Source organism: Mchenga conophoros, linkage group LG6 (genome assembly GCF_057382185.1).
Source record: "Mchenga conophoros isolate Kocher_MC1m ecotype Shallow Benthic linkage group LG6, M_conophoros_male_GT1.1, whole genome shotgun sequence".
Lineage (NCBI taxonomy): Eukaryota > Metazoa > Chordata > Actinopteri > Cichliformes > Cichlidae > Mchenga > Mchenga conophoros.
This window is the reverse complement of record NC_140531.1, coordinates 19782449-19798161: the sequence shown is the minus strand read 5'-3', so window position 1 is coordinate 19798161 and position 15713 is coordinate 19782449. Positions and strand designations below refer to the sequence as shown.

Here is a 15713-nt window from a genome sequence, read left to right as displayed (position 1 = left end):
AAAAACAAAAAAAAACAACAACAACAACAACAAAAAAAAAAACCCAGTGAGAGAAACACAAGGGGCGGGGAAGTAAATTACAGCCTAATGAACTACACAAAGGGGAAAAAGAGGTGGCAAAATAACTTAGAATAACTTAGTAGCAGGTGTTTTGACTGTTACGGGCAGTGCAGAGTGGGGGAGGGGGGCATTTGTGCACACATCACAATTGCTGCTATTTTTCAGTGCAGTGCCACAGATTTGCAGTAAAGCCAACATTGGAAAGGAAAACTGACGAAACAAAAATAAAAAATATATATATTAAAATGAAAATAACCACACAGATGTTAACTCGATGCTTTCAGAGTGAGACGGCACGGTTACGTGAGGGTGCTCCTACTATAATCATGATTGTCTCGGTCAGTTCGGTTCAGTGTCTCTACAGCAGGCGCCTTTAGGGAGGAAGTAGAGTCAAACAGTGATTCTGGTGACGGCGGTGGCATGTGATGGTGGCAAAGGAAAGCGGGTAGGGTTAGGCAGGGTATCGACGGGGGGGTTGTGGGGTGCTGTGGGGGTTTCTCTGAGAACTGGAGGCTTCGGTTTTGGAGATTTAAGGGTCTTCATGGGATCTAACAGGCCTCCATCTCTAGCAGAGGGCCTGAAGCTGCTGCCTTTGCTTTGCATGTGGAGAAACTGTTGCGTTTTCCTCCTAGAAGAAAAGGGAATAAAAGAAATGACTGCATCTGTACACGAAAAAAAAAACCCCAAAACTGCTGCATTGTGAACACCACATGCCAAAACATGAGTTATATTCACACTGTTCATCAAAAAGCAGACAAGACAAATAGAGATGACTCAGGGTGACTCCCATGTGTCTCACCATGCAAGCATGCTCCCCTTAGTTCAAGGGGGTGGGAACAAATTATCTGTCATCAGCACCTACATAATCAATCATTTGCTTTCAGTTCGTGGTGTCAAAGCTGGTTGAATGAAACTCTTTGCAGCAGTGTGGAGCCTCTGAGCTACAGAGGCCTTATAGGTCAGTGGCAGGATGTGGGCTGGTCTAGCTTTGATCTCATGTAACGTGGGGGTTGCCTTGACCCAGCTGGCAGTGCTGCGCTCTTCTTTGCTCATTCCTCCTCTCATGCTCCCTCTCTTTCTCTCTCTCTCTCTCTCTCTCTCACGCTGGGGTTGAGCGCCCAATTGTGTTTCTTCTGGTTGACATTTATGCTGCCATTGCAGGTGGGCGACGGGAAAACAAGAAAAAGGAAATTCTGGGTCTGTCTGAACACCCACGCTTCTGGTCTTGGGACAACATAAGAGCGCATTCATGGTTCTATAGGTGGTAGACAACCGTATCCCACATTAGAAAAATGCCAGCAGGTACTATTATTTGATCCCACGCTTGCAGCATATTTGTAATAGCTTCAAAGTGGCATTTATAAGCAAGTGTAGCCTATGACTGACCCCGGTCTACTGTGCCACATCAATCTGTTTTTGACAATAGACGAGGAATCACAGGTTTATGCAGAATACAGTACTTAATACATTACAAGATATCTGTGACTGCAGAAGGATTAGTGTATTATATGGATCACTATTAACTTTTAATGTGTTGCTTCATCTAATTAGCTTCCACCACTGCAAGTCCTTTTGCTACAGTGTGTTTCTTCTACTTTACAGACAGTTAACAGACTCAGAAAGTAGTACCTCCAGTCGCTCAGCTTAAAGAGTGTACTGTGAAGCAAGATTACCAAGTTAGCCAGATACACTGAGCCTAAAGACAGAAGCGGCTCTCTTTAAACCTGGATAAATCACCAAGCTAACTTATGCTAAACACATTACCTGGTCATGAGCAGATCTGAAAATCAGTTGCATCATGTTATTACTGGTTCTTTTATTAACAGCATGTTTTAAGAGTGATGTAGATTCTCTGCTGAGAGAATGTGTTTCATTGTGCGTGCAATTTGTTTAGCCATAACTTACGTAGAAAACACCAAATGATGTCCCAGCTGTAAAGTTACTGGAATTTGCCCGCATAAATGTTAGTTAGTTTCAGATTTGGTTTTTAATTTGGTGCCAGCGCATAAAGTTGCAGAGCTCCAAAAACGAACAGCTGTGATAAAATACATTAACTCGAGTAAATTTGGTTATTTTGGTTGCTCTGTGTGCTATCATCATAATCATCTGATAACATCTCCAATCTGAGTAGGGGACACTCATAGGGATCATTTTGTGGGGGGGGAAAAAAAAGCATTGCATGGCATGTGGAACGCCCCCTTTTTTATGTGAGCGAGTATAGAGCCCGAAGCAAAGAACTGGGCTTAACAAAGAAAGCTGATAACCACTGCCCTAAAGCCCATCACCTCTTACTGTGGATTTAGGCTTTGTCAAGCCAGCTAATGCAAAGAAAGCCTGACTGTGTTGAATTTTCTTTCAGTATACCCCTCTGTTAGGACAACCTATTAAGAGCACTTGTGTACTTTTAAAGACTATACATATTTAGTGCCCGTGTATTGCTAAAGCTGATATTAATCGACCGACCAGATGACAGTGAAGCTGATGACAGCTTGAATATTTATATTTGTGTCCAATCAAAGTTATAGCAGAACTTTATCACATAATAACAGTAGTCTTATCTTCTCAATGTGAATAATCTTGAACATGTGACTTTGGGGAAAATGTGTTCCATCTTTAACTGGAGTGTTAGAGAAAAAGCTTTGCCAAAACATAATATCCCCCTCACATCTCCAGTGTGGTGTGTTATTTACTAGTACTAGTAAAAACCAGTCATGTACAATATTTATAATTTCAAAAGCGACAGGATGTACTTATCACCCCAGCTGTGTCCCTATGAGCTCGGGTAAACCTCCACAGGGTCTGCAGTCTTAAGAGGCACGTGAGAACTGTGTCTATCATGTAAACTATGTCGCACAACAGGCACCTGACTCACAGACGCACTATCCTGCACAGGAGACTGCCATAGTTCATGTAGCTATGTTGTTAATTACCCAAACCTGCGTGGTTCAGGCAGAGGTCGACACGAGGGTGTAAAAATGTTGCGCGACTCCACTTCACAAGACCTTCATGAAATCGGCCCCGGTTCCCTGACGAGGGAAAATTGTTTGTCAAGCTGCAAAAGTGTTCTTTTCCCCTCTCGTGATCCAAGCTTGGGCTAACATAACAAAGTTAGCTTCAGTTATTGACAAGCCAAGGAAAGTTATTTTAGACCCAAGCAGCATCAAATAGAATCAGTGATCAAAGTGGAGAGGCATAGACAGAGGTGGATGGATGTCTCCTGTGACTAAAAAGATGGATGTTTTGTGAAGACGGTAGAGAAACGAAAGAGAAACAGTATTAGTTTGCTTCTCCCTCGTGGCAAAGCCGAGAGTGAAGTCAGGCGAGTGCTACTGCTGTTCGCTACATCTTAACACTTAAAACTGTCTTAAGCACACACAAACACACAAACACACAAACACGCGTCACCACGCTGACTGCTTCACCACATGTGGATAAAAGAGAACGGGACAGAGGCCACCTTTCCCAAAGAGAGCTGACCCGCGAGCGGCACAGGACAGAAACTGAAAGGAACACATGGCTCAGAGAAAAAGAGAGAGCTCCTGTTGCTTTTATTTACCTCCGCCGCCCTCCCTCTTTTCATCCTAGGATCTCAAAGCGGACCCGCACGCCCGGCCCTGCACCCAGTTTCCTGGGGAGCATTTTTCCTTCCCCCCACCGCAGACATGAAAAGCGCTGGCCTTCCTGCCTGGGGAAGAGTCCTGAGGGGTGGCGGGTGAGAAGTGTGTGTCTGCGTGTGTGTGAGTTTTTCAAAAAGAGCTAGTGCTAACAGCAGGGGTGTGTGCTTGCGTGGTGGTGGTTGGTTATAGGGGGCACCAGGCCAGTGTTTCACAAGGTCCAGCCGACACAAACACTTGGATTCAGGAGCAACTTGACCCCTCCTCTCTTCTCGCTTCCCTCCGTCTCCTCCTCCGCCTCCGTCCACATTAGTGCTCAGGAATGTTGGCCGGTCTTTTTTGCAGGAAATGAAACGATCCTCTGTTCAGAGGGTGAGTGAAGGTTTAGTCTCCCCCCTTTCTCTCTCTCTCACTCTCCCCCAATTCCTTTGCCTCTATGTGAGGGAGGGAGGGAGGGAGGGAGGAAGGAGTGGGACGAGCCCTTGCCCGGCTTTTGAAGTGTGGGAGGTTAAGATAACTGGCACGGCCTCGCGCCTCAATCGCCGCTTTCACCTCTCAGGCCGAATCAAAGCACCCGCAGCTGGGACCCACACGCCTTATAGCCCCCTGACCTCCATCCCGTCACCCCACCCACCCCTATTCCCTTCAGCTCCCCTCAATCCCAGCACAAAAGCGCTGGGGTTTCTTTTCAGTACTATTAAGGAGGAAAACATTGCTGAATTGCTAAATTACTCTAAAAATAAGTCAAGTGGAGAGTGCAGACTCTACCATGAGAGGAAAGACCCTGTGGTTGGGAGATGTGTCCACTGATGCTACTGAGCAGGAATCACCTTTTTAGACTTTCCTTGTATTGCTCTCTGACAGGGCAAGAAACAAGTACAGTTGGATGATTTTAGGCTGTAAACAAGCCAGCAGTGCAGGCAGATTACCTAAGCTGCTTTGTTTCTCAGGCCCAGACTTGAGCCTGGTGTGCTGGAGTGTCTCGGCTATGACCTTGGCCTTGTATCGCACAACCAGCTTTGGTGGCAGCTTTTCAAAGAAGCCACAGCTCTATAAAAAGTGTTACAGTGATGCTCTTAACAGCAAAAAAAAATGTTGGAAGAAAGGGGAAAAACAGTAATAGACGGCCCATTAGAAGAAACACCTGGAAGAGATGGCAATGAAAGGAAATATTCATTTAAAAAAAAGGGGGGGGGGGTGAAAACATTGGTTTGTATTGGTTCCACAAGCATTATCAGAAACGAACAGTTTAAAAAGAAATATGAGAAGCGAAAAACGTGCCTGTATAAAATATTGGAGCGTGAGGAAGGGTGGGGTCTGGCTGTGGTCAAATGGGGGAATAGGAAGAGGGGGAGTCACCCAAAAGCCCAAACCTCAGGCATGTGTGGGTGAGACTAGGGGGGAGCACAGGAGGGTGTGGGGAGGAGTGGTGAGGTGTTGCCCACATCTGAGGAGGCATTGCTGGGGGTGAAGTCTGGCCGTGTGCCCCCGCACAGCTCAGTCTGAGCCACTGCAAACCGGGGGATGTCAGGGAGGAGGGTGGTGGTGCGGCACATTCAAAGGGCCTGCACAATGACTGTTCCCTCTGCTGTGGTCTCGCTTCAAAGGGCCTCCACCGCCACTTATATTCAGCATCAGGACAGAGGAGTGGAGCAGGAAGAGGTGGAGTAGGGCGAAACGAGGCAGCGAAAACGAGTGGAAGAAGAGCTGGGATAGTCGTTTAGCCTCCTTTAATAATAAACACGACTTCCTTTTGACGCTCCGTCCTTTGCCTGCCTGCGCCGTGTTACCTGGGGCGCTTTCATTCTGATAACTCACAGATAAGCATCTCACAAGGGGAGGGTTTTATGGAGGTCACATATTTTTTGCCTCTTCCGAGAGGCTGCAATGCCTCGAGGAGCCCCCGGAGGGGGGATGATGGAGGGGGGGTGGAGGAGAGGAAGAGAGGAAGTAGAGAAGTCATCACAAAAAAGCCATGAGACTGGACCCTCATGCTGTTACCGCAGCTGGCCAAACCACGACACAATAGGCCCGTGACTCAATCAAAAAAAATTCCAGGCCCCAGTCTAAACAACAGGAGAACTACAGCTTCATTTATTCCCATGTGGAGCCTTCTACTCCGTCCCCTATCCCACCCCACCCGACCCCCCCAAGAGAAAAGAAAAAGGTGTGAAATAAGGCTGCCAAGCCAGGATAAGACAACTATGTCAGTGTGAAAGATTTTTTACTTCTGAGCGAAAACCACACACTCAACTGAGGCTTCACATGCTAAGTGCTGAGAGAGTAGTTTTACTTCACAGTGTATGCTTTGTGGAGGGGGGGGGGGGGGGGGGCATTTCCGATTCCATTTCCTACCTAAAGTAACATTAGCTGGGGCGTCACTCTGATTTAAAATCTCTCCTCCACCTCCTACCCATAACTATCCCCCCACCATTTTTTTTTTTTTTTTGGTACAGTTTTAAAAACATCCTCTGATCTCCCGCGTGCTGCTCAGAGCGAGACCCACAGTCAGTTTCGCAATCCGGATTCCTTCCCCAATTATCCCAGGTCACTAATAAGGCTGGGTGTGGAGGCACTGGGCTGTGCCGCAGTAGCCTAGAGGCTCGCTGCCAAATTGAAATGACTCTGGAAATGGAGGCAGACGCTGAATCTTGCCTAATTGCAGCCTGAGTGTGTGGCTGGCTGCTCAGATTTTGTGCAATGTGTTGAGAGTGATGAGGGTCTGAGAGAGGGAGAAGATGAGAGGCAACAAATAAAGACAGAGGGGAGGGGGGGCAGAAAATGAGGAACGGAGACTGAAGGATGAGTGGCGGTTGACTGAGATTGGGTAAACTCCGAACTCTGGAGAATGGGGTCTGCTGGGGGATTTTCTTCTGGGCCTTTTCTAGCCCTCGCTCTCCCCTAACGCGCTCGCTCCCTCCTCGCTCATCAAAGTCTTTTGACAGCTGACTTCTGGCTGCAGACATCAGAGGGAGCAGAGCTGGGGCACGACCGAGACAGACAAGAGGAGATGAGCGAGAGTGGCCACCAAAGCTTCTGCTTGAACAACACTTTCTTTTATGCTTCTGGAGCAGGGCGTGTGGTTCCAAATGACCTTTGATACACTCTGCAGATGTTCATAATGCATATCCAGGACCACCTGATTTACAAAATAAAAATATACCACCTCGTGCCTAGTTTGTGGCAACTCCCAAACAAACAAAAACTGTGAACTTGTATGCAGCTTCACGGCAACTCTGGGGGCCCTTGTTAGCCAGATTAAAAAGCCACCTTTGTTAGGAGTGTCTCCCCCATGTGAAAAAAATGTGCAGTGGCTGAAACGGGAGAAAACCTTGGGGGCATGTAGGGGTCTCAGCCAGATAACTATCTCAAAGGCTGTGAATCAGAGGGCTTAGTCAGACAAAAGGCTAACAGCACGAGAGGAAGCAAGATGGACAGAACCAAAATAAAGAGGTGCAGAAACAGCGAAGGGGAGTTTAAAAAAAGTGCAAAAAGAGTAATTTCCACTTAGTGTAAAGAAAGGGGTGTGAGGGAAGGAGCGGCGAGAGAGACAGGCAGAAACTCTAATTTCACAATGTCAGACTAATGACTTCTCTAAGAGCCGCTGTACTGTGGTGAGAGCCAGCTGTGTGGTGGACCCACTGTTTGACATGCTAAAGATAACAAAGGGAACCGACATCACGCCATAAAATGCTGCTCTGAGGCTCAACTCCTGGCTTGCCAGGCCTTTAAAAAAGGCCATTTAATATGAAAATGCATAAAGTCAGTGCAGCACGTCACCAGAATATTCTTCATCACAACCGTCCAAATGTTGAACCTCCGTACAATAGAGGTGTTCACAACAGAGTCCCCAAAATTAACTCGTTATCAGATTTCTTTGCAGATTCTGCATAACGGGGGAGAGACAGATGGGTTAGAGGCGCGGACAGATGAAAAGGAATAGACAAACGAGTTCATTTAAAGATGCTTTTTGGCGTCTACAGCAAGCTAACCTCAATCCAGCTCTTTGGGATCTGCATAAATTGAGGGCTTGGGGAGTTGTGGCAGTATCCTTGGTATTATGCATATTAGTTTAAGGCTGTCACTGAGAATCAGCAAGGGTGTCCATCCCGCTGCGGCTAGGCACTGCTAATTATTGGATCAGAGATAAAGTGCTTTTTAGCGCTTGCGCTCTCTGTTCCTTGAAAACTGGCTGTGGTCACCAAAAAAGGAAAGAGACAGAGAAAGAAAAGAAAAGCCCAATTTTGGGTTCGCAGAGCCACTGGGTCAGGAATCGATCAAGTGGAAAACCTTTGTGTGGTTAGGGGTGATTTTGACGTAAGACCAGATTTGTCACATCTGCCCGGCTTTTTCTGCTGCCAAAAGGAAGCGGAATAACAGGATGCTACCAGACTCTCAGGGAGGGAGAGAAGCGACTCAAGGAGAGTCAGGAAGATCGAGAGGGGGGAATAGAGTTGCCTTTACCACATACTGGGACTAGTAATCCTCCTCTTAAGAAAAAGAAAAAAAGAAGAAAAAAGGACAGGTGACAATTCAGTGAGGCCTTTCTTGACATTTGGTGTGGATCGATATCTCTCTACGTATTGATAACGTGTTGAAAAAGCAAGGGAGCGAGAGACTACATTGTGCCTTTGTTATGAGAGCATTATAGACACCCTGAAAGCCCAGATACCATGAAATCTTATTAAAGGTATAGCATCTCATTAAGTTCCTGCCAGACAAGCTGCTGGATCCTGCCCTGCTTCACAAAGACGCAGAGAAAGACAACACATGTAGCCCATATGGGGCTGAGCTGATATCCTAGCCTCCACCAGAGCAAAAAAAAAAAAAAAGTTTCAGATGTATTATTTATGCCATGTTTAGAAAACACTGAGTTCATGAGCTGCATGATTTATTAAGCAATATTTTTAGTTTATTTGGACACTTTTACCCCCGAATAGCATACGAGTTCTCATCCAACCAGCTCACAAAGACACTGAACTGACCAGTACATGCATACGCTTGCATGCAGAAAATTTAATGTATATTGTGTTGAGGCCATTGAGCAAACCACACACACGCACACACAAACCACAATCCCTCTTCAGGCCTTAACACAGCTGACACAATGACTATGGCAAGGTTAGGGTGGACCTTTTTAGGATTAGTCTGTGAGCACATACTCTCTCAAAGTCAGTGTTTAGCAGTTTTTTTTAAAGAACAAAATGAAGGATAAAGAAAAAGCTTGACATATATCAAACTGGACCAGACAGGGAGGGCATAGAGGTGGGGGGGTTGTCTTACCATATTCTCAGATGTACGCCGTTTTCATTCTCTGGCCTGTACCTGCAGAAAATTGCATCTTTAAAAAAAAAAAAAAAAAAAAGGGTATCCGGACGGCAAAAGATCATAACCGTCCATCTGGCCTATACAGTTGTACAGACCAAAAGGAAGTACTGACATTTTACTTAAGAAGTAATTCTCAGTGGATTACAGTTGCAGTGCTAAGGAAGAGGCTCAGAAGCGCAGCTAAACAAGGTCAGCAGAAAGACACACTGTAGAGCAGCAGGCAAACAAATAATGCAAAGCCCAGAAATCCGTAAGCAGTCGTATAGAATGGACAGACTAATCCCAAAGTAGGTGTAATATGAGAAGACAGGGATAGAGACATATAAATGAAGGGGTGTACACAAGTCAAGTTTGAGGCTAGACTGAGCATAGTGAGTGGGTTAGTTTGGTTAGTCTGATTCTACTAGCTGTCAGTCAATGAGAGGTTAGTGGTTTGTTTCACAGGGCGAACATTACTGCAAATGCGACAATTTGCTGTAAAACACGACCCCACAGAAAGATGGTGGAAGTGATTCCCAACTGCACAATGAAACCAACAAACAACGGCGTTTCCCAAATGAGCGAGGAGGCAGGAGTTGGAAGCGTCTCTTACCTGTGGCCGATTCCTGCATCTTTTCCCTCTTCCGCTTCTTCTTCTTTCCCTAAAAAATATACAGAGGAACGCATAAAGTGTGGCTCCAGCACTCACGCTCACTAGACCACTCTTGATATCCTGCTGCTGACTGCCATGTTCACTCATCCCCTGCTGGGCATCCAACCAGCATCAACCCAGACTCTGGACTCCACCACAAACTGCGACACTGAGGGACGGGTCGATGGAGAGCCGGATCTCGTATCAAGTGTGCTCTACCTCCTCTCGACCGCTTTTCCATAGTCTTCAGGCCTGTTGAAGTGTGGCCATTCCCGGCCGAGTGCAAGTTCTGCTGTTTTGACAGCTCTGTGTCTAGCTTTGAAGTCCCCCCCCCCCCCCTTGTATTTTTTAAATGACAAACATTAACATGAAGTGCAATTAAAAACGCTCACTGCAATTAGGCTGTGAAGAGTAGCACTCGTTTTTCCAGTGAGGTGGTGGGAGTGCGTAAGGATTTTTTAGCTTATGCTAAATCCCCAGGGGGGAGACTATAGGTATAGATAGCAGTGTAGAGTCGTTTTAGTCAAATATGAGCAGCACTTTGGTTTCCTGCTGCAAAGTCTGCTAATCCACTTATTCATGAGCTAATCTGCCTTCTACTGCCGCGGCAGACAGGGAAGAAGAGAAGCTGAGTGAGTGTGGGTGAGAGAAAGGGTGGGGAGAGATAGGAGGGGGTGCACGGCAAAACTATGAATGATACGCGATTTTTCCACGCCAGTGTGTTGCCTATTTTGGGTGTTTCCAGGCACGATGCTCTGTCTGTAATACTGTGATTGTGGGAGCGGTCACAGAATAACTAATTCCAGAAGGATACACCATCTACTTTGCACTACCCATTATCGTTACCTTCGTCGTGTGCCACATAGAAAGCCATTCCTCTAACCCCCTTCTAAACATCGAAACTACTGAGAAAACAGGAAATTCAACAGGATCCGGCCCAAATGTCACCAATGCAGTGATGATGCGCATCTTTAACTCTGCTGTGCTTCACTGGGAGCAGAGCTATGAACAATCCCCCGCCCCACACACACACACCCCACCTCAGCGAGGCATTTTGGCAGTGGAGCCGTGGAGGCAGAAGGAGGAGGGATGCTGTCGGTGTCCGAGGGGAGGCAGATAAACACCACAAAGCACTTTGGTGGTGGAGTGAATGTGAGTGCTGGAGCCACACTTTTAAATAAAGGCTGGTGCTCTCTCTCTCTCCCAAACACACACACTCACAAAGATTCATACACGTCACACGTCACTCAATAACACATTTAGACTCTCATCCAGCAGCACGTAAGTACACATAAATGCTGTAACAATAAACACAGGCTTCATCCTAAAAATCCAGCTGAACCGCCCAGATTCACAAACAAAAAAACAAAACAAACAAAAAAACGGGCAGCTGGGGGAGCAGAGGTTGCTACTGCTGAACGCCGCATGTATAATCCAGCCTCCTCGACTCAGTCTAACAGTTGCTTTCTACATCCGAAGCCGATATGGAACATCAAAGAGCGCCGTAACCATTACCAGGCAATTTTCACTCACAATGGCAATAATAGTGTCCGTGGTACTGCAATCCATTTTAGTGTGGATGGCACTATAACAGTGAATCACAGTGTTATGAATTACACATTAGGCTGAAACAAAGGGTCTACAAATGGACCCCATTAGCATGGAGGAGGACTGGTGCAAATTAGTGTGTTGGTGTGTGTGTGTGTCATTCCTGTGTGGCATTTTAAGAGCAAGTCATGCAACGCTGACATAAAGAAACATGAATCAACACAAACACATTCGCACATGCACGCACACGCACCTCTGTCAGTCTGTTCTGTTGATACTCACATAGTTGTCTCGAGCGGACCAGCCTGGGTAGAGCTGCATGTGGAGCTGCCGTTCCTTGCGGGCTAACTCGTAATACTTAGCTTGCTCTTCTCGAGATAAAGCATGCCACTGTTTCAGTACAAAGGAGATTAAGGGGGAGGAAAAAAAAATAGCATACAGTCAATTACTGGCATGCACTTGCATGTTCTCTGCGTAGAGGCGTGCGCTGGTGTTTTGGTATAGAAGGGGGAAAAAACTTTTCAACTTCCACATGTGTATAAAAGGAAAAAAAAGCGGGGGGGATGAAAGACACAAAGAAGAAGGGGGGGGGGGGACATGATGAAGAGATTAACATGCGCAAGAGTGAGAGAAAGAGAGAAAAAAGTAGGGGAGAGGGGGGTGGAGACAAGAAGGGGGGGGGGACTTTGATTTCTTATGAAAACACTGCTTCCAATTTAGCAGTGCTTTTTATTCAAACTATGTCAGCAAGCAATTACCCTACGCAGGCCACAAACTAGGCTTTGCTGTGGCTGGCTGCCTCAACCGCCAGGCCTATTCGTTAAGGCTTTTAACATGGCTCTGTGGTTCCATTCTTTTCCCAATCCTCAAAAGGAACAAATTTTGTCATTTCCAACCGTGCCATTATACAGGCATATTTTATTAAAGCCAATCTGATTAAATGTTAGTTAGACAGGCAGCCCATGTCTGTGCTGTTGAAAGACAGAGAGAGGTGGGTGTGGGGCTTTAGGGGGAAAGTGGAAGTAATTGGCTTGAGTATCATCAGGGCAATAATCACAACCAGTTTATAAAGACTGCTAATAAAGGGGAGAAATCATTGCACTTTTTCAGCTAATCGAGCAGCCTCCTCAGAGAACATGACATAAACTATGATCTCACCGCGATTCAGCAAAGATAAACTCGGGGGAAAAAAGAAAGAAAGCTAGAGATTGGCGTATAGGTATACTGCGCGACCCACCCTTCGTCCCAGGATCTGATTGATGGCGGCGCTCTCCTTCAGCGTGCACTCGGCAACCACGTTCGCACGCATCTCTTTCATGTAGAGCATGAAGGCGTTTAGCGGCTTTTTGATGTGCGGTCTTTTGGGCTCCTGCTCCTTTCTCTGTTCGTGCTGCGGCTTCCTGTAGAGAAACGGAATACGACAACAAAGTGGAGGAGGTGAGAAAGAGAAAACACTAAAAAAGTTAGAAAATAAGCAAAATAAATTCAAGTCCAAAGCAACGGGAGAAGGAAATTATGTTGCCGCCGTGGCGACAAAAGCAGCCAGGGTCTGGCTGCACTCAACCAATGGCGAGGCAGCGTGAGAGGGGCTGCCACGCCATGGGCCCCGGCCTCTTTAATCATGTGCAGTTGTATAGTTGCAGCCCTTCATGCAGAGAGATTACTTCACCAGTAATGGCAACCAAACTTTCTTGTCCGCAGCACACTGGTGAATACTTAAAACCAAATGCTCTCGCGCTAAAAGAAAACACTGCTCGACTTACTTTCTAACAACCTTTTTGATACCAGTATAGTCTTGGTAGGAGGATGTCCATGAATAATGGAAATATCAGTGATAACCACTTCAGGGCTCTTACAGCACTTCCCACTGCACACGCTGGGGATGTGAATTCTTAGCACTAATCTAGGACCTGTATCTGTTGTCAGCTAAGAGTGTTGTGATCCCAGAGGCCAAATGAAGCATAGGCCTGTTATCAGCAGAGCGTGGGCCCTCGCCATTTATCTGCTCACATCAAGAGAAAGAGAACAAGGCATTGGGAGAGGGTTTGCTGAGCATCGCCCTCCTGTAGCGAGTGGAGGAGAACACAAATACCTGGAAGTTTGTTGTGTCAAAAAATGCTGATAGAGGAGTGACAGCACAAGCTTTAAGGTAATATTTTTTGTGTTTGCAGGACTCACATGTGCATGATGTCACCGTCATGAGGCGGCTCCTGTTTGACCTGTGGGTTGACAATGGCCGGGTGAGGGATTCCTGTGGCGTGAGGACCTGGGGGACCTGGCACCATGTGGTGCGGGAACCTGCAATAACAGGACATTTTGATTATTAAAGACTAAGAAGAGGATCAGAGGAGTGGAAAATATCTTCCAAATGGCATTAAAGTGAGAAAAAAAGACTGGGAACTGTTTTATATGACTTTAGAAATTGTCACACACGCCATACGCATGACTGCATATGGCGTGTGTGACAATTGCATGACTATAGCCAATGATTGGTTACGCCTCAAGAACAAGCGTCTCTTTCACCGTGTTTTTACGCTTGTCACATTTCAGAATTTGTGGTTAGATCTCACTTTTTAACTTTTCTATCAATAGTTTATAATATTGTTAGATTTTAACAACATGGTTATAGCTTCTCTTTAATGAATGAATAAAAAAATTAAAGTGAAGTGTCAAACAACATGGTTCTAAAGTGCAAATGCACCACTCCCTCAGTCTAACAGCCTTGTTGCTAGGTATAGACTCTGCCTAGGAAACCAAAAATCAGTGGGTGTAGAAAAACAGGGATTTGTTTTTAAATAAAACAGCCGCCTGTCCTTAGCCTAACTCCTTAAATCAAAAGTGAGTTAGTCAGATTTACAAGGGCATGAGGAGGAAAGGTGGTGGAGACTTCTGGTCATGTGTGATCAAGTGTCCTGCTCGTGGACGTTACATCTGTCTTCACTCAGTGTTTGCCCTAAAGCCAGCAGAGTAAGAGATAGTGAGGAAAGTGAGAGAGATATGTTTGGGGGATAGGGAAAAAAAAGCACAGGAAGTAACAAGGATGCAGTGGAACAGGACTAAAGAAAAGCACTTGAAGTAAGTCTCAGAAAGAAAGAAAGAGAGAGAAGCGCTTCCAGAAAGCTTTGATAATGGTTAAGCAGCCATATGGCTATGCAGGGGCACGAATGCGGTGATGTATTTGACATGTGCTGGGCACACAGTCGAGTGGTGTGGCTGTGGCCACAGCAGCGCAGCACAAACCACCGGAGGCGGACCTCCCAGAGGAAGCTGCTGTTCCAGGCCAGTACTTCTCTATTCAGTACACAAAGCCGGTACAGTGTCACTGTCCATAAGATGTAAAAACGCTGCATAGTTTCTGGTCCCTTTTTGCATGAATCAGTCGTGCAGGCTTTTGCTTTAATCTGCCTGTGACTCACCATCCCAGCTGTGATGTGAGCTGCCCCACTCCTCCAGGAGACAAGGAGTAGAAGTTGGGCATGTCTGGTCCGGGGTGATGCCTGGGCATTCCTGGTCAAAGAAAAGAAGAAAAAAAAAGCAACACACAACTATTAGATAGGCAGAATGCAGATAAGGAGGAAACAGCGCAAGCAGCAGGTTAGCAAAAAAAAAAAAAAAAATCCCTTACAGACATATTTTAGCGATTATTCAAGAAGTGTGTGTGTGTGTGTGTGTGTGTGTGTGTGTGTGTGTGTGTGTGTGTGTGTGTGTAAGTAAAGTTGGGATTATCATCGGGTTTGCATATTCCTCAGTCATACATTCTGGTTAAAGTCATGAACTGCCAGTTACGGAACAGGGCACACACCGGGGCATCAGCATGGCTTCTTGACCTCACATTATCAACCCGTGAAAGGGGCGGATAATATTTTCCCCGCTTAAGCTCGACTCCTTCCAGTGTGTTTCAGCATCTTTAAGCTGGATAATTGAGGCTTCATCTTTATGACAGAGGCTGTGGCTCTCCCTGTAGACACAGGATTGACACAGACTAGCTGTCTGTGGATCTCCAGGACTAAGCTCCTCTATCTCCAGCTCGCCTGCTCTTGTTGGGCTTCAAGGTCAAGGGGTATCTTTCTGTGAGAAGACTTAGTGAGAAATGGGCTGCGGGGCGACGAACGTTTAACATCTGTAAGGTCTCATGGTTTTTTGTCTTAACACACATTTTTCCCCCCTTCTTATTTCACAGTTGTGCAAGTAACAATAAAAGTCGGAAGATATCAGCAAATACTGTTTATACACAGGCAACTGGAATGTGCCTACATGTGTGCTCAGGCAGACACACACACAAAGAAAAGAGGGCAAATGCCTCCAGATTAACACCATTTTCTAATCCCTGCTGGAGCCAGCCTTTTCTCCCTGCCTCTATCTTTTCTCTTCCTCCTTCTCTCTCTCTCCAGGCTGGGGTCTGAAGGGGGCCTCCCTCCTCAGAGAGGCTGGCCGAGTGGGAGGCTTATATCTCCAAAGCCAGTGTAGCAACGCTGGATTCATAGCACGGATAGCGCTACTCCCCTGCCTACTAATCCACCACCTAACACTCC

The 15713-nt window shown here is 46.2% G+C and overlaps 1 protein-coding gene across 6 annotated transcripts in view; it reads right to left on the bottom strand.

Annotated features, from left to right (window-relative positions):
- Positions 1–475: 475 nt before the first annotated feature.
- lef1 (lymphoid enhancer-binding factor 1) overlaps positions 476–15713 on the bottom strand; it is a 41500-nt gene continuing 26262 nt past the window's right edge. The window contains exons 5-11 of one of the 6 annotated variants that reach the window (XM_085276679.1): positions 14598–14688; positions 13360–13479; positions 12419–12581; positions 11464–11571; positions 9595–9637; positions 8958–8999; positions 550–688 (exon numbers count right to left, since the gene is read on the bottom strand). In XM_085276679.1, coding sequence (XP_085132805.1) covers positions 8965–8999; positions 9595–9637; positions 11464–11571; positions 12419–12581; positions 13360–13479; positions 14598–14688 — 560 coding nt within the window. In that variant the 3' untranslated portion in view covers positions 550–688; positions 8958–8964. Of the gene's footprint in view, positions 689–8957; positions 9000–9594; positions 9644–11463; positions 11572–12418; positions 12582–13359; positions 13480–14597; positions 14689–15713 lie in introns of all 6 variants that reach the window. The other 5 variants (XM_085276680.1, XM_085276678.1, XM_085276676.1 and 2 more) reach the window with 5 other exon arrangements.